The following is a 24,391-nucleotide window of genomic DNA, read 5'->3' as shown; positions in this document are numbered from 1 at the left end:
GAGGGAGTGGCCGGGAGGGGAGGGTGGGAGCCCACCCTGCACCCTGTGGGGCTGAGCCTCTGTCCACGGGTCCCCAGGAAAGAGTCTGTCCCACCCAGGGCAAGGTGGGAGCAATGGGGTCCCATCCATCCCTAGGAGCGTTTCAACCCTCCCCTTCTGCCCATCCGTGGGTTACCCGGGACTGCAGTCATGGTGAACCACAGGCGGTCTGCTCTGTAGGAGCCTCCCCAAATTCAGCAAATTCCTGCATTTTGATGGGAAAACTCCCACGGCACGTGAGCCTGGTGGGGTGCTCTGGCACAGGAGCAGGGGCTCTGCGAGCGCACGGGCGGCCTGGGGACCCCTGGTACCCCTGCAGAACTTCGGCCAGCGCTGGCCCCTGGCAGCCCGGGGCAAGCCCCACGGCACCGAGAGACCGAGGGATGGGCACAGGCAGCCACCAGGAGCGGAGAGGCATAGAGATGGACTCAGACAGGCCCTCTGCGGGACATGCAGGGACAGGATGAGCCACACCACAGTCCCAAGAGGTGCCGGGGAATGTTTTCACAGCGAGGGCAGTTGAACACTGGAGGCGTTGGGCACATGGGACGTGCCAGCTCTGAGGAGCAGCACCTGGAGGCTCATCTGCCCCGCTCCAGGCTCAGCCCATCTCAGGCTTCCTAAGGAAAAGGTAAAGAGCAGCAAGAAAACTAAAAGCCCACGGCATCCACCCAGCAAACCCCAGGTTTTGAAGCGGGTGAAGCGGCGCGGGGCACATCCTGCAGCCCATCGCCTCCCTGAATGAGCGTGAGCGAGGAGAGCAGCAGCGCAGCCACAATCTCACCTCCCCAGAACGGCCCTTCCTCGGGAACTGCGGCTCCCAAACAGCCCCCAAAATTCCAGCAAAAGGGGGAATCCGTGGGGCTGCTCCTACAAGGTGTCATTTACCCCACGGGGACAGGGAAGAGGCACCAACGTGCCCCCCCACCCCACAACCTGAAGGTGGTATAAGGAAACAGAGACTTCCAAAAATACCGCTTTTTCAAGTTAAGTATTTTTATTATCAAAATTATTACATCTCTTGTGAAAGTTCAAATGTTACAGCATGGTGTAAAAACTCCACTAGAGTAAGAAGCTACAGCCCCCACCTTTCCAAGAGCTTTCCAGGGTCCCTCCCTCCTGCCCCCCTGCTGCGCCCAAAGGTGCCGGAGCCTCTGGCCGAGGCCCCCCCGGCCCCCTCCTGCCGCCCGGCAGGGCAGAGCCCGCCTGCCCCGTGCTGGTCAGAGCACGGACGGGGAGGCTGCACCCCCAGGGCTAAGCCGAGTGAAGTTTACACCTATTTTATACAGTATACAGACACCCGACTGCGCGGGTGACAAGTTCCATCCCAACACGCTCACAGCCAGACAGTGTGAGAAAGTTACTCTTTGTTTCAATATTTTAAAAGTCTCCCCTAGGTTGAACAAACACCTGATTTCAATTGTGAATTAGAGAAACCTGTAACAGTCCTAAAAAAAAAAAAAAACAAACAAAAAAAAAGAAGACTGTGCATCTGAAAAGACAGGGGAGACAGACTCACAGCATCGTGTTATCCAAGAGAAAGGAGAAGTTCCACTGCAGCACCAGGGATGACACCTGTCGTATATTAGCTAACCTACTATGGTTATAACTGAATATAAAATTAGATAAATAAAAACACGCCCGATATTACAGTAAACAAGTGAGAAAGAAGCTGGCAATCGTATGGAACTGAACAGACAGCGCACCGTGTCTGGGCTGGCTCTGCTGCCGCGCTCGGCAGGCGCCGGCGGCTGGGAAAGACGCCCCATCCCGCACGGCGCGGACGGCGGCCCCCGAGCACCCCGCACACCGCGGTGTCACCGGCACCGCCCCCAGCCCTGCAGATCCTCGGCAGCGACAGGCACACACGCTCCAACCCCTCCCCAGCCTCGTTCACATTTGCGGAGACTCCGTTGTCCTGGAAAAGGCTCCAACCAGGGCAGCCGTGACCCAGGCCCAAAGGCAGCCGCGCGCGCTCGTCTGCTCGTGACTGGAATGATCGTAAGGGATTCAAGCCCTCCCCAGAACGCACCGAGAACCTGACCTATAAAGAGAGCTTTGGGATTGGAGTTTAACTTCCCCCCATGTTTTCTTTAAACTGCTTTCACGTCCAAAACGATGTCCGTACTGCATCGCGAGTGACTGTGGCCACGGGCACAGACGAGAGGCAGAGGCTGCGCCACAGTCATTGCACTTGAACCATTTGCCTTGTTTTTTTCTTTTTTTTTTTCTTTTTTTTTTTGCAATGTACCCACGCCTCAGGAACAGCTTTGCTACAGTCTCTGCCTCAGAGAAATCTGTGTTCTCCCACAAGGCCAGAGGCCAATACTGCTCACAAATCTCACCCGTGCATTTCAGACCTCAGCCTCTGACCCCTGGCACCCCAGCATTGGGTGCAAGCTCCCAACACCGGCCCAGGAGCCACTTCCAGAGGTGACTGGAAGGAGCTATGGGCAGTTTTGTTCTCCTGGAGTCCAGGCAGCCCTAGGAAAGTCCTGTCTGAGTCTTTACTCCAGAACCTTGAAGCTGCTGAAGTCTGTACTGATGGACACTGCTTCCCCCGCGGTGTGGATAGTGTTGTGCATTGGAAATCACCGCCCCCCGGGAGCCCTGGTAGAGAACAGACTGCCCCGAATTGGGCAGATTGATAGTCCGCAAGTCTGACTGTAGTGACCTAGAACTTTGGGGAGCGGAGGTGGAGCCTGATGCGCCCGTGCAGGGCTGGGAGCCCGACTCGGAGGAAAGAGAGTCCCCAGCCGCGGGCTGGGCTGGGCTGGCAGCAGCAGGACAGCCCTTTTTCAGGAGGCTGCTGCTGCCAGAGTGCTGCTGGCTGCCGTAATACCCCGAATTCCCTGCAAACAAGGCAGAGGAGTCTGTGGAGGCCGAGTGGGCAGGGCTGGAGTACGAGGCGGAGGAGAGGGATGTTTCCGAGGAGGCGTGAGAGAGGCCGTGAGCCGTCCTCTGTGCGGCTGCTCGGTAGCTGTAGCCAGGAGACGGAGCGAGGTGTCCTCGGTACGGGGATGAACTCTGCTGGAGGAGGGTCTGCGATTCTGCCTGGGGACTGTCGGACTGCAGGAGCTGAACCCGTTGGAAGAAAAGAAAGAAGAAATGAAAATGGACATCAGATTGACTTCCCCATTTCCGCATGCCAAAGGCAGTCAGTGCAGCAGGATTAGGAAAAACTGGCAGCCCAACCCGGTTTTCCCCCTAACACTGATATAAAAGCTGGATTTCAGAATGGGCAGATAATACAGGAAAGGGTTTACCTGGTAGCTGTATCGGGAAGGACTGTAAACTGCTGGTCCTTTGTGGGCTTCTGGAGTGTCTCCTTCCGCTGTGTCTGCGATGTACAGGCAACATGTTAAACCTCACCCACCCCAAGCTGAGACCACAGCAGTTCCCTGCCAAATGACACCCGCACCCATCCCAGCCACTGTGTTCTGCACCCGGCTACGGCTCAGACAAGAGCAGCTTCTCCAGCCACCAGTGAAGGTGAAGAACCTTGGTAAAAGGCAACTTGGAAAACGCTGACGTGCACAAATCAGCGACAAGCGTCAGGAACTGCTGCTTTTCTTCCCCCAGCTCTCTCTGATTTAGCACAAAGCTCAGCTGCCTCGGCCCAGCCTGTCTGAACAGCTGCAGCTGGTGACACCACCGCAGACACCTTGTGCTCCCTTGGCTTTTCCAGAATGATCTGAGAGGCAGGAAACAGTTTCTAAGGACCCAGCAATTCTCTACTGAGCCTCGGTCCTAGGAATCCACGCTGGCTATGGCTAAGGCTGGGGACATGGAGCTGTTCCTGCGCAGGGGTTGCCAGCAGGATCCTGCTGCCGCTTTCCCTCAAAGGCAGATCCGGACGCTGCCAAAGGCCAAAGTCCCACGCTGCCGGGGCTCCCGGCACCCCTGCTGCTGCTTTGGGGAGCACGCTTCACCAGTGGAGCTGCTCCAAACAGTTATTCTCACACCTCAGAAATGCCAGTTTCAGAAACAGGGCAAGATGATGAAAATGCTTTGATGTTTGAGGGGTAACAGCAGCACAGTACCCACTGACCCACCTTAGTTACGCGAGAGATTGAGAGGAATAAGCTGCTTTTTGACAGAACAAGCCTTTCTAGCACCTGTACCTTACACAGCAGGTGAGCTTCTTGTCCTACCAAATAACTGAACCTGTACTGGGGTAGGCAAGAAGGACTCCCTGCCAGCGACCCAGCCTCTTTGCCTCTGCCGTAACCATGGGGCTCAGCTGGTGACTGTGCTTTCTTTAGCAGGGAGTGAAACTGGTGAGACTAGAAGATTTCACATCAGAGTTCTGCTGCAGCCTAACGAGACAGAGCTGTTTATCTGCAGCATCTCAGGGATTCTCAGCAGCCGCGTTTGAAATGCCTCGGTGAAATAGTGTTGGTATTAGTATCAAATTTGTATGACAGATGTGTCTCAGTCATGAAACAGGACACGCTGCCTTAGCCTGCTCTCTGCTTCTGCCAGACGGGTCTGGCTTTGCACCAGAAACACGGGCACGAGCACCAGTGCCAGCAGTGCCCGCAGCTCTGCTGCCGTTGTCCCCTCTGTGTGACACCACAGTCACTGGCTCAGCTAAACAGGGATCTGGATGGAGTTGTCTCATCTGCTGTTGAGGCTCAGAAGCCTCTTCCTCGGGGCACAGGACCTGCACAGACACCGGGCGTGAAGCTTCCAGCACATGTCCTGTGCCACCTTCCGTCTTCTGAAACTACACCTGATGCACCCTGGAGAAAGCTGGAGATCATCCAGGTCTAAGGGAAGAGGGATACAGGCTCGGGCAGTATCTGAATCACAACAAAGTATGCTTTGCAGGAGGCTCTCGTAAAGCACTGCTGACGCTAAAGAGGAAGGTACAACCAACTTCACAGACAAGTTCACAAAGTTCTCCCACTCATCATTTCCCACCGACCAAGCATTCAAAAGCTTCATCTTCCTACCTGCATCTCTCTCGATGGCGCTGTCGCAGGTAGGCGAGGATTCACGTCTCTGCGACACCTTTGCACCGCTTCGCAGCACCTTCTCCAGGATTCCTCGTCCCTCTCGAAGCCTCTCCACCGACGTCGGGACCATCCTGCAACAAAAACCCGGTCAGAGCTGAGGATTGCTCTTCTGCAGCCCAGAGCAACGTCACCAACGCCCAAGGGGTCTGTGAGGCCCTTGGTATAATCAAAGAACAGGTTTAAGTTTCTGTTTAAATTCACTGGTATGATGTTAGTGCAAATGCAAAGCCCCGGCACAGAAGGGAGGGATCGGAGACCAGCAGATGAGGAATAAACTTCTGAACTGCTTCGGCAATGTAAATATCTCCTGTGGGATTCCAGCCTGCCAGTCACCGGCTGCCATGACAGCACTGCCCTCAGAATGCAAAATCTTCACTCTTATCAAAAACACGGTACAAACATCCCCGTTCAGTAAAGCACCTGATTACAGGACACCATCTCCCAGAAAAACTGTTTTGAGATTCAACAGCATTTCAAAAATCCTGGTATTGTTTTGAAATTAAATGCAGTTATTTTGCATAGATTACTTTTATTCAAACTAACAAGAAGCAAACCCAATGCCTTAACGATAACACAGTGTCAAGATAGTGCAGTCAGGTAATGCAACGTTCCTGGAGCAGAGCTAGGTTGGCCATTAATGCTACTTTGTCCCATTCATTCCGTAATGTGAAAATTCTCTGCTCAAGATCAGTGCTAGACCTTGTTCCATTATATATGACAAGTGTCTGGTCTGAGGGTGAAAAATGGAGGTGAAGTGGCTTTCCTAAAGCCAAACTGTAGAAGGAAAGAAAAAGCCACAGACAAATCCCAGAGCCCTCGGTCAATATTCAATCCGCCTTCCACAGGACCATCCAAATCTCTTTAGAAATGTGTGTTTTAACCTACGAGATCGTAGCACCTTGATCAGGGATTCACGACGCTTCTACGCTGGGCGCCGAAGAACACACGCCTTAAAAATGCCTGAATGTAAATATTTAGTATAATATTAAATGCACCGCATACCACATCAGTATGCAGGTTAACACCATATTAACAGATTTATGTATTTAACTTTTTTCTTTTTAAAGATATATTTAAACCTGTGCTTTACACTAGCTTATTTTTTTTTAATAAATAAATAGCCCAGACATTGATGTTCACCCCTCAATGAAGTAGAAGGGAAAAGGGGCCAGAGTTCACACCTCATGGAGGTGAATGGGGTGAGGGGGTGAATTCACACCTTCGTTGCTGCTATTGTTTTGCTGGAGACAGTTTTCTGCAAGGCTGGGTTTACTGGGCAGCAGCACATCTGTTTACATTGTGATGGCTGTATCTTGGCAACTGAAAGAGACAGAAACTTCATTTTTTTTAAATGAAAGCTATTGGCAAATATTGTAGAATTCAGTAAAAACCTGGACAATTCTTAAAAAATTATGGTACCTAATTTTAGTTCCCACCATTTTCTTCTGTCCCTAATGTTATATTATTGTGAATGTCGGAAATGTACCTGAGATGTAAGTACTCGGAGTTAAAAGTGAAAATGGGTCACAACTTTAACTCCGTAACATGCAGTTTCTAATGTATTTTTTTACAGTAGAAGCTGACTGTACGTTTGTTAGCCTTGCCCATTAAAACACAGAAGAGCAAGAATTTAAAAGGCAGCAAATCTGTATAATCCCATTTCAAAATGTGTCAGCGTGGTTTCAGCTTTATCTCCAGTGTCCTGTAACAATAGGATCTTTATTCCCATACAATACTTACTCATGAAACCACGTGAGAAACCGAAGCTGAGGAGCAGCAGATGAAGCTCACACAATCCATCTAAAATGCGGTGCTACAGCGAGGTCAGCACAGACACCTCACCCCCAAGTATTTTTTAAAATTCAGATAAATTTTCCTTTCACCCGTTTGCAGGCAGAAGGAAGCGGCACAGGAGGGGAAAGGCACGGGATCAACACTTGCATAGAATAATAGTTGATTAGAAAATAATGATTATAAACTGCTGATCAGGTGAGAGCCCCAGCTGTGGCCAATCCCAGCTCCTGGGAGGTCACCTGGCAGATACGAGACCGCCAGAGAGGGACAACACCAATTCCTTCCATTCATCTCCGCTTGAAGAGTGATGGAAAAAGGAAAGACATCTTATTACACCTGCAAATTCACCCAAACAGTGTTTCTCGAGCACTTTTAACACAGACTCCACACCCCTCACTGCCTGCAGCATTGCTCAGCACCCTTGCCATCCCTGCGACCACACCAGCAGTGACACAGCTGCGTATGCGCAGAACCAGCGTTAAGAAAGTTATGGCTTTTTGCCTGCAGTGTCCCTGAACGGAATGTGAATGTAAAAGCAGCAGAGCCAGTTACTACGTGGCTCCAGTATGCAGAACAACCAGCACTGCACTGACACTATAATGCAGTAATCTGCATTTCAGTGCTGCGGTACTTAATTTTTTGGACTTTACTATCAGGCTCAAGAGTTTTTGAAGACTCTTCCTCTTATCAAAGCTCCTCATGGTAACACAATAAAGGTGTTTTTTCCAAGCCTTCAGCAAGCTACTGAGTGCAGGCTGCAAACTGCTATTCAAACTCTATGTCTGAGGCATTATGAAAGCCGGAGCTGCTTTACCCCGCTTCTCAAACATCAAGTTGCAGAGGGCTCTGTTTGCTTTACTTCTGAACTGGAGCTGACTTAGTATCACAAATGTCCAAAAAGAGCAGAGGTTCAGCAAGAAAAAACCTGGATTAAATTCTCATCACAGGAGCAAGACTTTCAAACCTGAGACCTCAAAAGGAAACTGGTGGAAGAGACAGAAAGCTTTTAACTTCTTATCTTTCAAGACAGATTTTTGATATCTAAACCAAGAACTAAAGGGCAGGCTGAGAAGGCTGCTGCTATCCTTCACGGTTGTTTAGCAATTGCAAAAGAGAACAATGCCAAGAGACCCGACCAAATCCATCCAACTGCACTTATTGTTCTGGAAATGCCCCCCAGAGAAGTTGATCCTTCTCTGCAGAGCAACCTCAGGCTTGCTCAGAAGGAGAACACTCACCACCTATTGCTGATGCTCTCCTGGGATTTGCTAAGTGACGATGAGGAACCAACCCCCCTCGAGTCCGGCGGGCTGACGTCCTCTACGTGAGGCAGGGAGGGATGAGAAGGGGAGAAGCCGCTTTGCGGGGAGGACGGGGTTCGTGCTGCAGAGCCCGGCAGGCTGGTGCCGTCTGTGTCAGTCCCGGAACCGCTGCTGCCCTGTCGGGTCGGAGTCCCTGTACATCGCCCCGAATCGCCTCCCTCCTTGGCTTCTTGTTTCCGCTTGCGGTATTCTAGCAGAGACACCTGGGAGAGGAAAATAGAGCCGTGAGTCAGGGAACGCGACGGACCAGGACAGGGGAGGAACACACCCACACGCCATTTAAAAACCTATTTATCTGAGTTGGTAGATAAAACTTTAAAAGATATATTTGGACTATAAAATCTTCCTGAATCTGCAGGCACTCTGGAAAAAGAGCTAAGTGGTACAAATTTGGACCGCTCATCCACTGCAATGCTCACCCACACTTTTTGCTTCTCTAACAACCTGGAATTTCACATTACTTCAATATACACTTGCATCAAGCTTCTAAACCCTCTTCCTCCCAACACCCTTCCCTCACTCTCTGGTTTGTGGCATTCTATAAAACATGTATCAGTATCGGTCCATCTCAAAAACAGACAGTAAGAGCCTTGTTCACACAAATGGTATCTTCAGAGAGTCCTGTCCATCTGTATTAGTTCAGCCACATTAATGCTACAAACTTGGAAAAGCCTCGCACAGAATTTTAACCTGCTTAGAGCAGGTTCCTGCAAACTTCCAGCACTACCACCTAAACAAACGACTTTTAGCAAAGGTAGGACCCATTTTGTGCAAAGCAGTTTGTCAAAGACACAGATCAAAAGGTGCCAGATAATGCAGTCTCATAACACTGGAGCAGCAGGAACAAAAATACACAAATATTTCCAGCTGAGCACTCACCTTCCAGTGTGCCAAGCCCTTAGAGTTATTAGGGGGTACAGAGCCCATAAAGGACTCGCAGAAGGTAGATCTGCTGAAGAATTTATCAGCTGTGACCCAATGCTTGGACAGAAAGCTTTACAATGCTAAAATATTGAAGGGGATTATTTCCCAAAAGTAACTCAAAATATGAAGGTTTTAAGACAAGTGTAACTTTAAAAGAAAATCAAAAGAAAAAACCAGAAATCGTCCAGAAATGGAATGGAAATAAGCTATTCCATCCAGCTGGACACTTATACAAGTGAGTTACCACACTTGCAATGAAAAAAATAATCCAATACAGGAAAAGGCACGGATACACATCTACACAATCGGATATTTATTTGTCCTGCAATTAGTTTTATCATAACGATGCTTGATTTTTCATTTTCACTCAGTTTTAGTTCCACAAGGGTCACTGGCTTGCTGTTAGAAACCAACCACGTTAGCTTTCTTTAAACAATATTCACATGGTTTTAATTTCAAAGGGCTAAAATTTCAGTAACAACCTTAAACTACTTTTCTTACAATATTACTATGCTTCCATATTAATGAAAATGTTCCAATACCTTCTAATAAACAGCCAGTGTTTCCTTTTGAAACACTACACCCTCTTTCCTAGTCAGGACCCCTTTCACCCTGCTAATTAACACCTTCACCAATTAGCACAGTTGCGCGGTGTTATTGCTCTGGGACTTATCTCAGTTTAACAACTGTTGATGAAGGCTGCCAGCATCACCCTCTTCTTTCTGTGCTCCCAGAAGAGTTATTTGCATTGTGGCTTGTTTTTTTTTTCCTTTCCACCTCTCACATCGAAGTCTTGCCTACAGCACAGCTTGCTATCTTTTAACAACTTTTAGGCATGGGACGCTTGGATTACTTGCCCAGTCCATATTTTAGTTGTATTCTGCTCTCTTCGTCCTCCCTGTAAGTCTTTCCCACGGCGCCTACTGTTCCCACTCAGGTTCCTGCAATCTAAGAGTTACTTTTTTACAAAAATACTTGCCTTCTTCCTTTGTGGTGGATTCTGGGGAGCAGACCTGACGCCTTCACAAGCCCTCTCGCCGCAGGGAGACATGGATCCATGCGCTGGCTCCTTCAGCAGCCCTGACTCGTGTCTGCTGAAATACCCTTCGGCAGGAGAGCTGCAGCATCCCGCTTCCGAATTTATTGGCTTCCTCTCTCCCAAAGGAGCAGATCCCCGCGACAACCCATCTACACGTGGCATAGCGTTCAATGGGGAGAAGGCATACATTAAATTAAACTCTGTCCGAAAAGCCTGATCAGAGCTTCGTAGCAGCATCTGCGCTTCCCCACTTTTCCCTGGGAAGTTCGTCTCTGAAGTTGAGTTTATGGAGGGTTGCGGAGCCAGGTCGGAAGAGCCAAAGCTGAGCAGCGATGGTCGTTCTGGGCAGGTGTTTGCACCGGAATCCGGGTACCCACCCTTCAAATCCGTGTCGGATCGGAGGCTGAGCTGGAAAATCCAACAAGGATGGAGGAGGGGGGTGGGAAGTCAGGAAAAGGATCAGGCAAGGATGGGGAGAGAACCTGAAGTCAGAAAACATTCTGTACAATGCTAGCTTACTGGTTTCCAGTTCCTTTTCGAATACCCCTCTGGTCCTTTCTTGCACCATTCTCCTCGTTCTACAGAGAAATGACTTGAGACTAAATAACAATCAGTTTAGCTGTCCCATACGAGATGCCCTTTCCCCTTTGGCACTCTTCCTGCAGCCAGAGGATAAGGCTCAGCACTGTCCCCAGGCAGCCACTGAACAAAAACCAGCAGTTTCAATTGCCTCGAAGCTGATGTTAACACATAGTACTAGCTAGGTTCATTATGGGGAGAGAAAAGATCTGCTGTCCATTTGCTGTTTTGTTAGCCAAGTTCTTGACTGTCCCAAGTCAGCCACTACTAACTTCCTAACAATAAAGTGTCCGGGACCTCCAAGCCATTTGTTTGCACTTATTGTGAGTTTCAGAAATCTCTAACAATAGTACATTCATTTAATTTATACTGCATTTCTACATTTTGCTTCTCAAACAAAACCATTTTTGCGCTGTCACAGTTTCTGGAGCAGTAGGCACTGACACAATGGTATATCCATTTATCTGCTTTAAGTGCCAACAAACCTCCAGGGCAACGGCATAATCGTCTCCTTCACCACATTAGTATGTCAGGATCTCAGACAATGAGCATAACTGACACAATTTCATCCTCTTTGCAGGACTATAGTGCTAAGGGAAAACCAGAGCAGCACCCGGCACCAGCTCTGCCCTCCTGCTGCTGCTGAGAAAGTTTCCTCTGCTGTTACAGCTCCAAGTCATCTGGCGCATTGGAGATGAGTGTGAATTTTCTGCTCTGAAACGGTCTCTGAGCAAGGTACCTCCACTTGTATTTTACAACGGGCCAGAAGGTAAACCAAGTTCCACTTTTTGGCACCTCTTCAGTATTTTAAGTCTGCAGGTGAACAGGTGATAAACCAAGGATGAAGAGAGCAGTTCAGGTGCCCCACTGTGGCCTCCTAAGTCAAAACACCAGGTGAATGCTCTTCCTTTTCTCCCCAGGAGTCATTTTACTGCTACTGAGTAAATACCACACACCACTGATCTGCTGGGCCAGGGCTGAAGCTGATTTTGTGTTTCCAGGTTCCCCAGACCTCTTGCCTTCACCTCTGTAGCAAGACACACCAGGTCTTCACACTGCCTGTTTCCCACCAGTGTCAACAAACTAATAACAAATCTCAGTCCTCAGTTTGTTTTCTCTCTTGTGATAACCCTGAGAACTCTCCTTGGCCTTGTTGTGACTGATGCTCCACCCTTGTTCCCACTGACTCTCCTCCCTTCCCTCCCACCACAACCTCAAATACAGGGTGTTTCAAAAAGACGGACCCGATTTGTTGTTAAACCGCTTTGAAATTGGGTCCATCTTTTTAAACACCCTGTACACACACACACACACTCCCGACCCCAAACGCAACGGAGACACTGCAATAACTACCTCGGGTGACATGGACTCGGGCCTATGTGCAGGGGAACTCTCAGGGGACGATACGTTCTAGAGGAGGGAAAAACATCTTGTTATTCATCTACTTAAAAAGTCAAGAAACAAAACAAAAACCAATTAAAAAAAAGCCAACAAGCACAGAGGTTAGCTGTTCAAGATTATCCCAGGAACTGGTTCCAGCCTGGATGGTAACACCGTCAAGTGGTTTCTAAAGCTTCCTGGAAGCACTAAGCCAGGACTGGGTTATTGTGTTTCATGCGGCAACTTAGTACCCAAAACAGAGCACAAAAATATTAAGAGTAGAAGCATCTTATTCTTTAAACCTTTGATGTTGTCAGATAGAGTTTGCATCATGAAATACAAAGAAAGCTTTTTATGGTGTTTAGTTGGAGAACATGGGAGAGATGCAAAGCCTGGTTTTGCCCCGAAGGTGAACTAAGATCCCCCAAACACTACATCAAACTTTCACAGACATTGTCCTAGAGAACAAAGATGACTCTTTCAATCCACTGCAGGCCACCTTTTCAGCTAAAGCCAAGAGAACAGGTGTGAATGGACAGCGTTATGAAATGGCACCATATATCTGAGCACCTGTGCTTGTGATGGCACGGCTAAGGCCGCCTTCCCAAGTCCTTTTCTTTCCACGCTACTGAGCAGGCCTAAAATACCATCAGAAAGGAAGGTTTCCCAGAGGTACGTTGCCATCGGAGGGATATGGCAGGAGTCTCTGCAGGGCAACAAAGATGCTGAAGGGAGTGGAGCATCTCCCGTGTGAGGAAAGGCTGAGGGAGCTGGGGCTCTGGAGCTTGGAGAAGAGGAGACTGAGGGGTGACCTCATTAATGTTTACAGATATATAAAGGGTGAGTGTCACGAGCATGGAGCCAGGCTCTTCTCGGTGACAACCAATGATAGGACAAGGGGTAATGGGTTCAAACTGGAACACAGGAGGTTCCACTTAAATCTGAGAAGAAACTTCTTCCTGGTGAGGGTGGCAGAGCCTGGCCCAGGCTGCCCAGGGAGGTTGTGGAGTCTCCTTCTCTGCAGACATTCAAACCCGCCTGGACACCTTCCTGTGGAACCTCAGCTGGGTGTTCCTGCTCCATGGGGGGATTGCACTGGATGAGCTTTCCAGGTCCCTTCCAACCCCTGACATTCTGGGATCCTGTGTGAAAACTGAGGAATCTCAAAACTTCTTCACTAAAAAAAGCTTCTGACAAACTCCACAGAAAAAGCAGGCACATGTCACCACGCTGCTGGTCACTCCTGTCAATATGGGAAGGGCCTAAGCATCCTTCAATTTACGCTTCCAATTTAAAAAATCCCCAAACTGAATCTGAAAAACCTCAGTCTAAAAACCTGACCGAGCAGAGCTTCAGAAGCTTCTAATACAGTCTCTGTGCCTGAAACTGTCCTTTATCTCCTCAGCGCTCCACAATCTTCCATGCCAACCTCTACAGATCTGCCTCTCAGCTTACAAGATGGGCTCTCAAAGAAAATAATGAAAAGCACACTAAGCTAAAAATACAACAAAGGACTGTTTGCCTTGTGGCAAACCAGATGAGGGATTCCTGCAAAACAGTCCCTGGTACAGAGCAGTCTGTCACTGTGTAAAAATTTGTTTTTAATGGTTTTAACTGGCAGAGTGTGAGCAGAGTTCCATTTTAAATATGAAAATATGCAGTACTAGAAAATAAAACTGAAATTGCAAACAGCATGATCTCTCTTCACAGGCACAAAGCAGCAACACAAAGTGGAAGGGCCCGGCTGGCTGGATGCTGGTAATTCTCCCACAGAGTTTAGAGCGAGGGAAACCACCGATACAGCCTGCTCAGTGCTTCTGCACATTTCTGCAAAAGGAAACTACCAAGAAATCAGAGGTATAAGGTATTTTCCTTCTACCCAGTCAAGGGATAGGAAAACCAAAGGATCAATTGGAAGCTGATGTAAAGTATTTCTACAATACTTTGCGTTACTGAAAACGCTCTAGGGAAAGAGCAGCCAAGTATGTCAGAGAGCCTGTGAGAAGCAGAGCACTTGGGAGGAGGCACGGATTGGAAGCCACATTGGCACAGAGATCTGAAAAGGGGAAGATGGCTAAAGAACACTGAAAAGCCTACAAAATTTGGGAGCTACTGTGCAGAAATGGAGAAAAGAACTAGAATGATGTTACTGATAGCTATGAAGGGAGAGGAGGCTGGGCTGCAGCAGGGTTTGACATTTAATAGAGCAGGAGATTTGGCCAGAAGTGGAGTAGAGGAGAAAGGCAGCAACGCACTTGAGCCTGACGCTGTGATGCTGCTTGGAAATACAGCCACATACTCAAAAAATCAGGTTCCCTAGTGCTACCTCTCTGCTGAAAATATTCCAGTTCCTCCCCTTCTGGCATTTCCAGTCCCCAGTCAGAGTTACCTCAAACTGTAGTGGAGTATTGCAGCGACTAGCAGCCAGAGAAGGAATTGGTGAGAACATCACGCCATAACCGTTGCGACTCTCCTCCTCTCCCGGCACCGATGAGCAGGGTGTAGCCAGCTGCGGGCTCACCGAGCCGGGGACCGAAGGGATGGGAGGCGGAGGGGTGACGGGAGACAGCGGTCTCAGCAACTTCTTAACGTTCTGCTCCATCAAGTAGCGAGATTTCCACTTCTTCAGGGGACTCAGCAAGTCTGAAAAACCAAACTGAGCTAAGGACGGGGCTGAACCACCAACCTTAACCATGTGCAAACCACACGCTGTCTCCTTCCCCCTTCTCCCAGCCCAAATGGAGCCCGTGAGTCTCCAATGTGACTATGAAAGATTCCTGAAAATGAAGTACCTCTGAAGTACTTCTATACCAGGTCTAACGACCAACAACAAAACAATCCATAATCAGGAACATACGGTGAACAAGGAAAGGAAATATTTCAACTAGAAATAAGAACAAGAGGGAACCAGGGTAAAGGAAGATAGGAGGGGACAAAAAAAGGAGAGGGGCCAGAGGACATGTCACTGTCACTACAAACAAATCAGAGTCTGGTCTTCATTACCTATAGGCTACATCAATACAGCCCAAACATTTTCACTCCCACAAATGATTAACAGCTTTCCCTTGGGCCTACCCCTGTTCAAAATAATGTTTTCTGATGCTCAATTTAAAAAAGAAGAAAATTAAAAAAAGAAAGCATTCAGTAAATTCTGCAGTTCAGTTGTTTGCTTCTTCAGGTCTTGCTTGGAGATGCAAGTTTATTGGTCCTGGCACTCTGTTCATTTCTTATTCATCTAACTTTTCAATGATCAATTCTGTAAATGTGTGTGTTGTCTAGTCTCCTGTCTGTCGTCCTGGGAAAACAGATCCCTGACTGAGCAGATCTTCACCCTCTTTCTCTGTAGAAAGATTCAGACAAAATGTTTAACCATTCTGCTGCTTTACTCACAGATTTTAGCTTCTCCATCTTTGAGACTTACTTAATCATTCGCTTATTACATACGTGCCTGTGAGACTTTGATATATCTTCCTATAGTCAGCAGATATTTAGTTGTCCATCTAACAGCATCCTGCTGAAAAGAGACGATATTGTACTCTTTTTTTTCTCCCTCTATCAGACAAATGATCACACGGCACTGAGGTTGATGATGCAAGATAAAGTGATTATCTTTTCACAGGAAAATACTGAGAAACTTTACACATGCTCAAGCTAGAATGGGTCTGCAGGAATTTGAACGAATGGAATTTGAAAGTAACATTCTCACCTGCCCTAATGCTGTGCCATCCAGCGGCAGTGCACATTGTCAGCATCCTGTGCCGCTGCCTTTATTATTCAGCAGCTTCCCCAGTTTCACTCAAGCACCCACGCCGCCCTGATTGGTGCTGAGCACTTACCTGTGTCATCTTTGCAGATGCTGGAAGAACTGCTGTTCTCGTTACTTTGGTATAGACACTGGGTTCTGTTCTCTTGCGGAGCTGGTGAGGTCTGAGTCATCCCCTCTTCCAGGGCTTGTTTGATCCAGCGCTGAAACAGAACAAGACTACATGAACGTGCAACCCCTCTGGTACTTTCTATGTAATCTTGCAGGATGTTCTCAAACTCCTACGCTTCTGTGCAGCGGGGCAATCTGCTCAGAACACTGATTTACCTCCTTCGCGTGCGCTCAGACAGGAACTCGTTAGAACGCAGCTGTTAGCGCTGAGTCTAACACCTACTGTGACGGGCTGACTACGCGCTCTTGATGCATTCTGGAGATCAGCAATCTTCAGCAGCAACACAAAGATAAGAGCAAATTACAGCAAATTACAGCTAAAAGCTATTAAAAGCAATTTTAATTAAAAGGGATAGATATAAGTATGAAAAACTACCTTGATCCCCTGATTTCTGCAAAGCTGTTTCCTGCCCATGAGCACAAACGCACTGTCCCTCCTGCTCCACTAAAGCATATTAGAGCTTAACACAGATTCTGCTCTAACAATTACAACAGAACAATATCTGACTTTAATCACGTAACAATTCTTCCAGGACTATGCTTGCTGCCAGAGACCAAGAGCAAAAACGAAATGCAAGCAGCACTTTTTGAGGGAGCCGAAACAAAAAGAGAATAACAAAGGCAAATCTTTGTATCAGCTACTAATAAAAGAAAGAAAAGTCACAGTGGTCTTCTGAACACCAGTAATGAAGAAGGTTTCACATCTCATGCAAGCAAACATGAACTAAAGCCTCAGTAAATCAGCGGATCTGTTAGGCCTGTGTCTCGATACAAACTGACTCCTGATGGCAGGCAGGAAACCTTTGCTTACTTTACCATAAAAATAACTGACACAGTATAAAGGTAAACACTCAGGTGATTCAGTAAAATGACTGCAAACTGTCAAAAAAGCCGCAAACAATAATCTGGGACTCACTTTACCAGCCTTTTCTTCCCCTAAAGAGGTTTAAAATGATAAGTTTACCTTTCAGTAATCCACAGTTCATCTGCATGCCAGCAATATGTATCCTATTAGAAATACGGGTATTTATCTTATGATTCCTCAAAGCTACCATGGAAGTGCAAGAAATTCAGTGGCCATGATCCTCAAAGTGAAAACTTCAAGGCGAGGATGATGAGCAGGTGACAGGATCTATTTTTGATGGCCCTCGCTTCTGTACAGCAGATGCTGCTTTGTTCAAATATATCTCAAAGGATTCCACCACGGGCACCAGAGAAGTGCCGGCCAGCCTGGAGCACCACAACCCCAGGTCACTGCACAACGGGATTAGCGTGAGCAGGTCGTACAGCTCCACTTCCTTGCCCGGTTCAGCTGTTGGCATGTTTTGGATGCAAACTGAGATCATTGGCTGAGGGGTTTTTGGCACAATGCTCAGTAGTTGAAGGAAGAGGCCTGTTGACAATCCAAGAAAACACGGGATCTATTTCAACAGCCTTTATAAATCAACTTTCCTGACTGAGTAGTCAGAAGGAGACAAGACAGAAAGATCAGTTTTTGAGACAGCGATGTCATCGAGTTCTGGACCATCTCTAGACCCCAGCTGGCTGAAAAGGACGTCTTCCCCATGACAGTTTTCTAAGCATTCCTCAACATGTGAAGCAGACTTTTTTTACATCTCCAGACTGTTAGTGATTAAAATACTGAATGTTAGCAAGCATCTTCTATGAAAAAGCTGGGGAACTCCTACAAAGTGGATAAAAAACCTTACTAGAACAGTTATTAATTATTTACTTTCAAAAAGTGGAATCTAACAAATTGCTTTCTGCAACATCTGTTCTGGACACAGAAGCTTTCAGCGTTTTATTAATTATTTAGAGAAGGGAACAGGCAGCGTATTTAAGTCTTCAGATGATGCCCCCCTGGGAGAAAGAACAACATGCTACAAGACAGTATTCAAGATTTTCCTACTAAACTGGAAAATGGATGGGGACAAACGGGACACGGCTCAGCACAGGTTCGAACGAAACACCACATTAAGCCAGAAACAGCAGCAAGTTGTTCTACCAAGCACAGAAAATCACAAACTAAACAGGAGTCTAAATCAACCTGCCAAAGAAGACTCAGTCATCATACTGGGATGCAAAAAGTGGGTGTAGGTTACAATACACAGACCATCGTTCTGTATTGAAAATGTCCCTGCTGCAACACAACATCCAGTTTTGGACACTCAGGTAAGTTGTGGAAGTTGTCCACAGGGACACCAGCCCATTCCCTCTCCTGCAGTGAGAATTTTCACGACTAGAAAACAGTCAAAGGTAACAAGAGACTGGGGGACTTGTTCCACGATTACAGTTTTCACTGAGTTGTGACCTTGCTGCCCAGTTGTGCAGCAAATGCACCAAGCAGAGAACTCTGAAAAACTTCACCAATTCTGCCCTGAGGCTCAAAGACACTGTATTAAGGGTTTGAAAAAGTCACTCAAACTCTGCAGCTCTCAGCTTAAAGATGCATGGGGAGATTGCCCAGGTACATGGAAACAAACATGGTTTTGTTCACACGTGTGCATATGAATCATCAAGAGCTTTACCTAGGAAGAAAATACTCACGAGAGACCTTAGCTTCTTTTTGTAGGCGCCTGTTAGTGCACAACAGCAAACTGGCTGAAGGTGGAAACAGCAAAGTCCAAAGTTTGCCTCTGGAAAAACTTCCTCAAAGGAAGGCAAAGAAACCAGGACGTGGTACCTGACTTTGAAAGCTACCAAGACTGGAAGATCAGAAAGGATTTCCATAAAATTGTCATGTAGCCACACAGGAACTACAAGAGCCTCTGAACAAGACTGACAGGCAATAGGTAAGATGGATCCTGATGGAAACCTGACTGAGCAAACTAACCTGAACTACTGTTTCCCTGTGGATGAGTAAATACCAGTATTTACTGGCCACACATCATCTCTGGAGGGATGAAGTCCTTGGCTGGGCTCAGTTCTTCCTGCACAGCCACAAGTATCTGTTGTAGATAGACAGTCTATGATCCTAAAGAGCTGACAGCTTGCTCTTGTGAACAAACAAATTCAAAAGCTTTGCTAAAAAACAAATGCTCTCCAAAGACGACAGATCTTGCTGAGACACCGTATTCTGTAGGTCTTTTGCAACACTGTCCGATCTCCACAATGCCAACCATCCTCTGACTGTGAAAGTATAACAGTAACAAAAACTTTCTAAGGGCAACAATTAAAACTCATCGCATATGCTGGATAACAAACAGCCACTGCAGATTTGAAAGTACACGTTTCTAAGAGCAGAGTCACAGAACAGCTGTTCTACCACGGCAAAAGATGAGGATGAAGACAGAACAGTGGCTAGGAGAGGGTCAGCAGACATCGCCTGGAGACTGCATCGACACACCAGGCACGGCCAGCTCAGCAGGAACACGTGGAAACGGGCTCAAAGAGGACACAACAACTTCACAGGGGTGCCAGTAAGATCTTGATGAGCTTAACCCTGAAAATAAGACATGAGCAAACATACCTTTTTACAGGAGCTGTAAATTCCATCCAACAGAAATGGCCTTCGACGTCTCTCGGGGTTGAAAGGTGAACCGAAACGAATGTAGTGTTTAGGCGTGGTACAAATCAGCGGGGAGTGGGTGAGACCTGGCAACATGTTTAGGGTCGTCGCTAAAACTGTCGGGTCTGTAGTAATGCGCAGAGGGCATTCAATGGGGCACTCTTGCTTTTCCGCCTTGTCATTCAGCCATTCGGTAACAAGATACTGAAGGAGAAAACATACGTGTCACTGCAACCAGCACAGGTGAAGAAGAAAAGCAATACAGCACAAAGGTGTATGGGGCAGCAATGCTCAGGTCAGCCTGTGTGCTAAAACCTCCTCCTCAACAGGCAGGGACACAGCAGGACATCCTGTGGCAAACCCAGTTCTCACCTGTTGCAGCCACAACAGCTAATCCAGTTTTACACAAGTAGCTTGATTTTACATACCATTACTCTTAGTAGAAGCTTCCCCCAAAACCTGATCACATTGTTCAAAACTAGTTTCTAGCTGCACGACTAATGTATCAATAGCTAATTTATGCCCAATATGCGGCAGCTGCCCGGTAGCTTCTGCAATTTTTCCTTTTTTCCCTTACAAGTTTCTCCCAGTTTGCACATTTTAGTCCACAGTCACGTTCCCTCCTGGCCTCCAATTCTAAGCTGAAAGCTAACAGCCAACCCCTTCTACTCTGTCCTAAGCGAATACCTCAGCCTGCCATCCCACCTCATCCCAAAAAGATTCTGACAATTCCCACACAAAACCACATTTTTATGCCATTATAAATTTATTTTTCAATTCCAACTAATCTTTACTACATGGCTCCAGTTTTCTCTCTTCCTTCTCTTGCTGGCGCACACAAGAGAACCTTTGATTTAACATGCTTTACAAGATGCAACACCTTGGTTATTTCAAGGTGGGTTTCTTGGTTTTGTTTTAAGCAAGTCTCACTACACCTCTATACTGCTTGGTTTAAGGTAACTTTCTTGGCTGATCATCTTTTTCTCCCTGCTCCTAAGACACTGGGAATACACAGAAAACTTCTTGAGATCTCATGTACCCAAGCCTTTTTAACAAAAAACTTCCTTTTTGAGTGCAAAAATTTGCAATTCCTTATTGCCGGGCTCCTCCTATCCTTCTCTCTCAGGACGCCTCAAGTTGGACACATTTTCATCCCCACATACACAAAGCTGTATAATTTGCCTCTTTCAAGAACTCTTTTGCCATACCCAAAAGCGAGACCTTTCCTCTTGCACCTGTACACCCTGATGATATCTAAAATCTATGAGACTTGCTGTAAAGATCAGCTATTTTTTTTGTTTCTGATCTTTGTGTACACAGGGCTGAGCAGCCAGATTCTGATCCATGGTGACAGCTCTCAGCCACTATAAAACAAATAATACAGTAAATAAAAAGTCATGTAATTCCAACTATTTTGAAGAACTTTCCCCTGAGCCAACCTCTCCCTGAAGGCTGCACAAAATGTCATTTCCCCCCCTCTTCAGTTTGAGCACTCAATCACATTTACCTTTTTCGTTTTGGGGTACTTTACTGCAGCTCGATTTGTCTGGGATCCTGCAGCCAGGACAGCAGTTGGGTCAGATCCTGTCAACTGTCTGCCTTCTCCTGGACCTTCCACATTGCTGACATCTGTTGCGGTTACCAAGCTGGCAGCGCTTCCTTCCTCTGGGACAGCCTGTGCGAGTTCAGCTTGCTGGGAACTGGCTTGTTTCTGCCTTCTCAGTCTTTGGGCTGAACTTGTCCGGTATCGAGAGAAGCGGCTTTTTGGTCGGGGCCTGGAGGGTTTTGCTGGAGCTGGCTTAGTAAGTGTTTTTTCGGGGACAGCATCCTACAATATAAACTGTCATTAGTATGAGGACCTCTAAGAATATTCCTTTTCTCTGCATACAGGATCAATGATGGAGATTTATTTATCTGAATCATAAAATCTGGTTGGACCCTGTTTGTATCAGCTCATAAGATGGCTTTGAGGACCCTTCTAAAACATTGGCACATTGTTTTGTCTGCTGTGTTCTGAAAGGTGTCGACCAGAACGCTCATCTTAAGGAAAAAAGCAGCAGTATATGAAACTTGCCACTTGTCTCAACGTAACCGCTCTCACCCCTGGTGTGAGCAGACACATATCATTCCAGGCCCTGCCATACACATGCATCCAAAGTACAGCAGGCCAAAAAAAACAAAGAGCGAGCAAAAGAATTACTCAACCACTGCAGTTGTGCATCCAACTTAAGTTCACACCAGTATGGAAAGGGCCCACTTGGTGAAGGAACTGGGCTTGATCAGCCCAGAGAAGACTCAGGGGGACTTAATGGCAGTCATCCTGCATCCAGACTGAAGCCACCAAGGAGATGCAGTGATGCATCAATGTATATACCAGAGACAAGGCAAAATTTTCTCACCATGAGAACAGTCAGGAATTGGGTGGGGTTTCCCAAAGGGGCTGTGCAATCTCCATCCCTGGAGCTATTCAAGAGCAGACTGGGTAGAACCCCGGTCAATCTGGTCTGACCTCAGAGCTGACCGTGCCTGCTGCAGAATGGATTAGAGACCTCACGGAGCTCCTCTCAACCTGAATGATCTCACAATCAGACATGCTGCATGTGAGCTGGCTACAAGCTATTCAACAGGCCTATCTTCGTCTTACCACCACTTGTGAAGACCGTCGTGTGTTCACCCCAGTACTGTTGTTACTGTTCGACACGTTGGGAGCAGCGGCACTCAGTGCTGAACTTCCATCTTCAACTTCAGGGGTTTCTGTTTTTACTTCCTCCGACTCGGGAGCTTCAGAATTGATGCTGATTTCAGCATCAGTGCTGTTACGGTCTGACGGTTGCTCTCGTCTCCTCTTTCTCTTTTCTAAGTTTTCAAACATATGCATGATGGCTTCTACCTTTCTGTCTTCCCGGGACTAGAACACAAGAGTAAATTCAAGTCAGCACTGCAAATTACACACATAAAGAGGAGGAGGCAGGAACAGATATGGGATGCAGCACAGGAAGGAGACAAACTTGCCAAATAGCAATGGCAAGAGCCAAAAAGGGGACAGAGAGAAGCAGTTCTTCTCAGATATTTGCATTTTTCAACATGGCAAATTTCCCAGAATAACAACAACAGTCATGTGTTCATAGAGTAACTACAAGAATGAGACTTTATCCTTAAATAGGGCCACTTAGATACTACTGTTATATTTATAGAACAGCCACAAGGAAATGCATAATTTTGAAGAACTAAAAACCGTAAAAAAGAATAAATAGAGTGAAGAGACGACTTGGAAACAAATAGAGCTACTTGCCAATGACCAAACATTAGAAGCAAACAGAAGCCAAAGGCAACAAAAGTGAATCAGTAATTTGCAGCAACTATAACGCATCACACAGACTGACTAAAATGACCCAGATTCATTCCTTCCCTGATGGTAGGAGATCACCTAGCTCAAAAAAAAACCCCTCTTGTCTAAGCAGCTTACATAGTGGATAAGAAAAACAAAACGTGAGAGAAAAGAGAGGCAAAACAAAGGTATTTGTAAGGTAAACAGAAAGCACAGGAAATCTTAACACTTGGCTGTGTCAGAAATAATTGGTAATTATGCATGTAAAAGGCCCAGTACAATAGTGTTGCAGTGACTGGCAAAAACCAGGCTGAACCAAGTGGATTTTAAGAAGTGGAGTCAAAAACCTTCTGAGCCTTGTCATGAAGGGGAAAGTATCTGGAAGCACCCAGCAGTGCTCAATCACAGCAGCCTGGCCTTTACCATTTTCTGTTCAAAAATGTTTAATACAGACAAAAAAAAAGAGACCGGGAAAACTACAGATACAGGTATTTACCTGGTGCCGTGTATAGAAAACTGAATCCCATTAAAGGAGATTAACTGGTGCATGTACAGGAACAGGGTTTACAGGTTCATGGGGAACTAACACTTCACTAAGTCTTCTTGAACCGTCCTGTCCCAGAAAGAGAACAGCGGCCCCGCACTGAAACAAAATCTTCCCTCCAAGCCTAATGTCAGCCTGATGGGTGACTGCTCTCAGTCAAATTTCAGCAGAAACTGACTTTTACCTCGCCTGTTCTAAAGAAATCCATGAGATATCCAAGGATGTCTCCACTGGATAGCCCTTGGCTCCGCAATTTGCTGCACTGTCTTAACACTTAAAGCATTTGCAAGAAATTTGCACATGAAAGATCCATATCACAAATTAGAGGAAGACAGGTGATTAAGCTCCAATACCTGTGTTGGTTGGTAGGATGGGAGCACTTTTTTTTGTTCCTTGGGTTTTTGGTCAGTTTTGTTTGGGCTTTTTGGGTGGGTTTTTTTGTTTGGGGTTTTTTTTTGTTGCTTTTTTAATTTATTTGGGATGTGTGTGTTTTTGTTTTATTTTATTATTAAGTAGAACCAGACCAGCTCCATTCACATGCAGAAAACATTCTAGCCCAGGGAGCAACAGCTGGTGCTGTAAGAAGCACAAGAAACCCCAGAGCTCTACTCAGTACAGAAGGTGGCTGAGAAGGGACTGTACCATCAAACATCCCAAAGCACTAAGAAATATTTTAATCAAGATGAGTGATTAAGACAACAACGATTTGGGAGCAGAAGGGGATTTCCTAATAAAGGACATACCAAATTCTCTTGACTTGTTGCCAATAATGCGTGCTGTCAGTGATCTACCACCTCACTAACTTTTGCCACTTGATTCAACCTTTTTCCCACACGGCAACAGGTTTATGAACCCATAGGTGGAAAAGATACATATTCACAAACCCAACCCAGCAAAATGGGTTAAGTTTTAACAAAAATCTGCTTCATGTTGTGATCTAGTTGAAGATGTTGCTGCACATTGCTTGAGGGTTGGACTA

At 46.7% G+C, this 24,391-nt stretch overlaps 1 protein-coding gene across 3 annotated transcripts in view; it reads right to left on the bottom strand.

The window, feature by feature from the left end:
- Positions 1-1,017: 1,017 nt before the first annotated feature.
- The window catches only part of SETD5 (SET domain containing 5), a 65,049-nt gene continuing 41,675 nt past the window's right edge, over positions 1,018-24,391 (bottom strand). For 2 of the 3 annotated variants that reach the window (XM_071812951.1, XM_065845782.2), the window contains 11 exons: positions 22,185-22,448; positions 21,048-21,368; positions 19,502-19,744; positions 15,935-16,064; positions 14,488-14,741; positions 12,072-12,128; positions 10,080-10,547; positions 8,093-8,379; positions 4,998-5,131; positions 3,306-3,379; positions 1,018-3,117 (listed from right to left, as the gene is read on the bottom strand). In XM_071812951.1, coding sequence (XP_071669052.1) covers positions 2,524-3,117; positions 3,306-3,379; positions 4,998-5,131; positions 8,093-8,379; positions 10,080-10,547; positions 12,072-12,128; positions 14,488-14,741; positions 15,935-16,064; positions 19,502-19,744; positions 21,048-21,368; positions 22,185-22,448 — 2,826 coding nt within the window. In that variant the 3' untranslated portion in view covers positions 1,018-2,523. Of the gene's footprint in view, positions 3,118-3,305; positions 3,380-4,997; positions 5,132-6,279; positions 6,381-8,092; positions 8,380-10,079; positions 10,548-12,071; positions 12,129-14,487; positions 14,742-15,934; positions 16,065-19,501; positions 19,745-21,047; positions 21,369-22,184; positions 22,449-24,391 lie in introns of those variants that run through there. The other variant, XR_011740673.1, reaches the window with a different exon arrangement.

The sequence above is a fragment of the Patagioenas fasciata genome, chromosome 10 (assembly GCF_037038585.1).
Source record: "Patagioenas fasciata isolate bPatFas1 chromosome 10, bPatFas1.hap1, whole genome shotgun sequence".
Taxonomy (NCBI): Eukaryota; Metazoa; Chordata; class Aves; order Columbiformes; family Columbidae; genus Patagioenas; species Patagioenas fasciata.
Note: the sequence above shows the minus strand (reverse complement) of the source record. Positions and strands in the feature narration are given on the sequence as shown.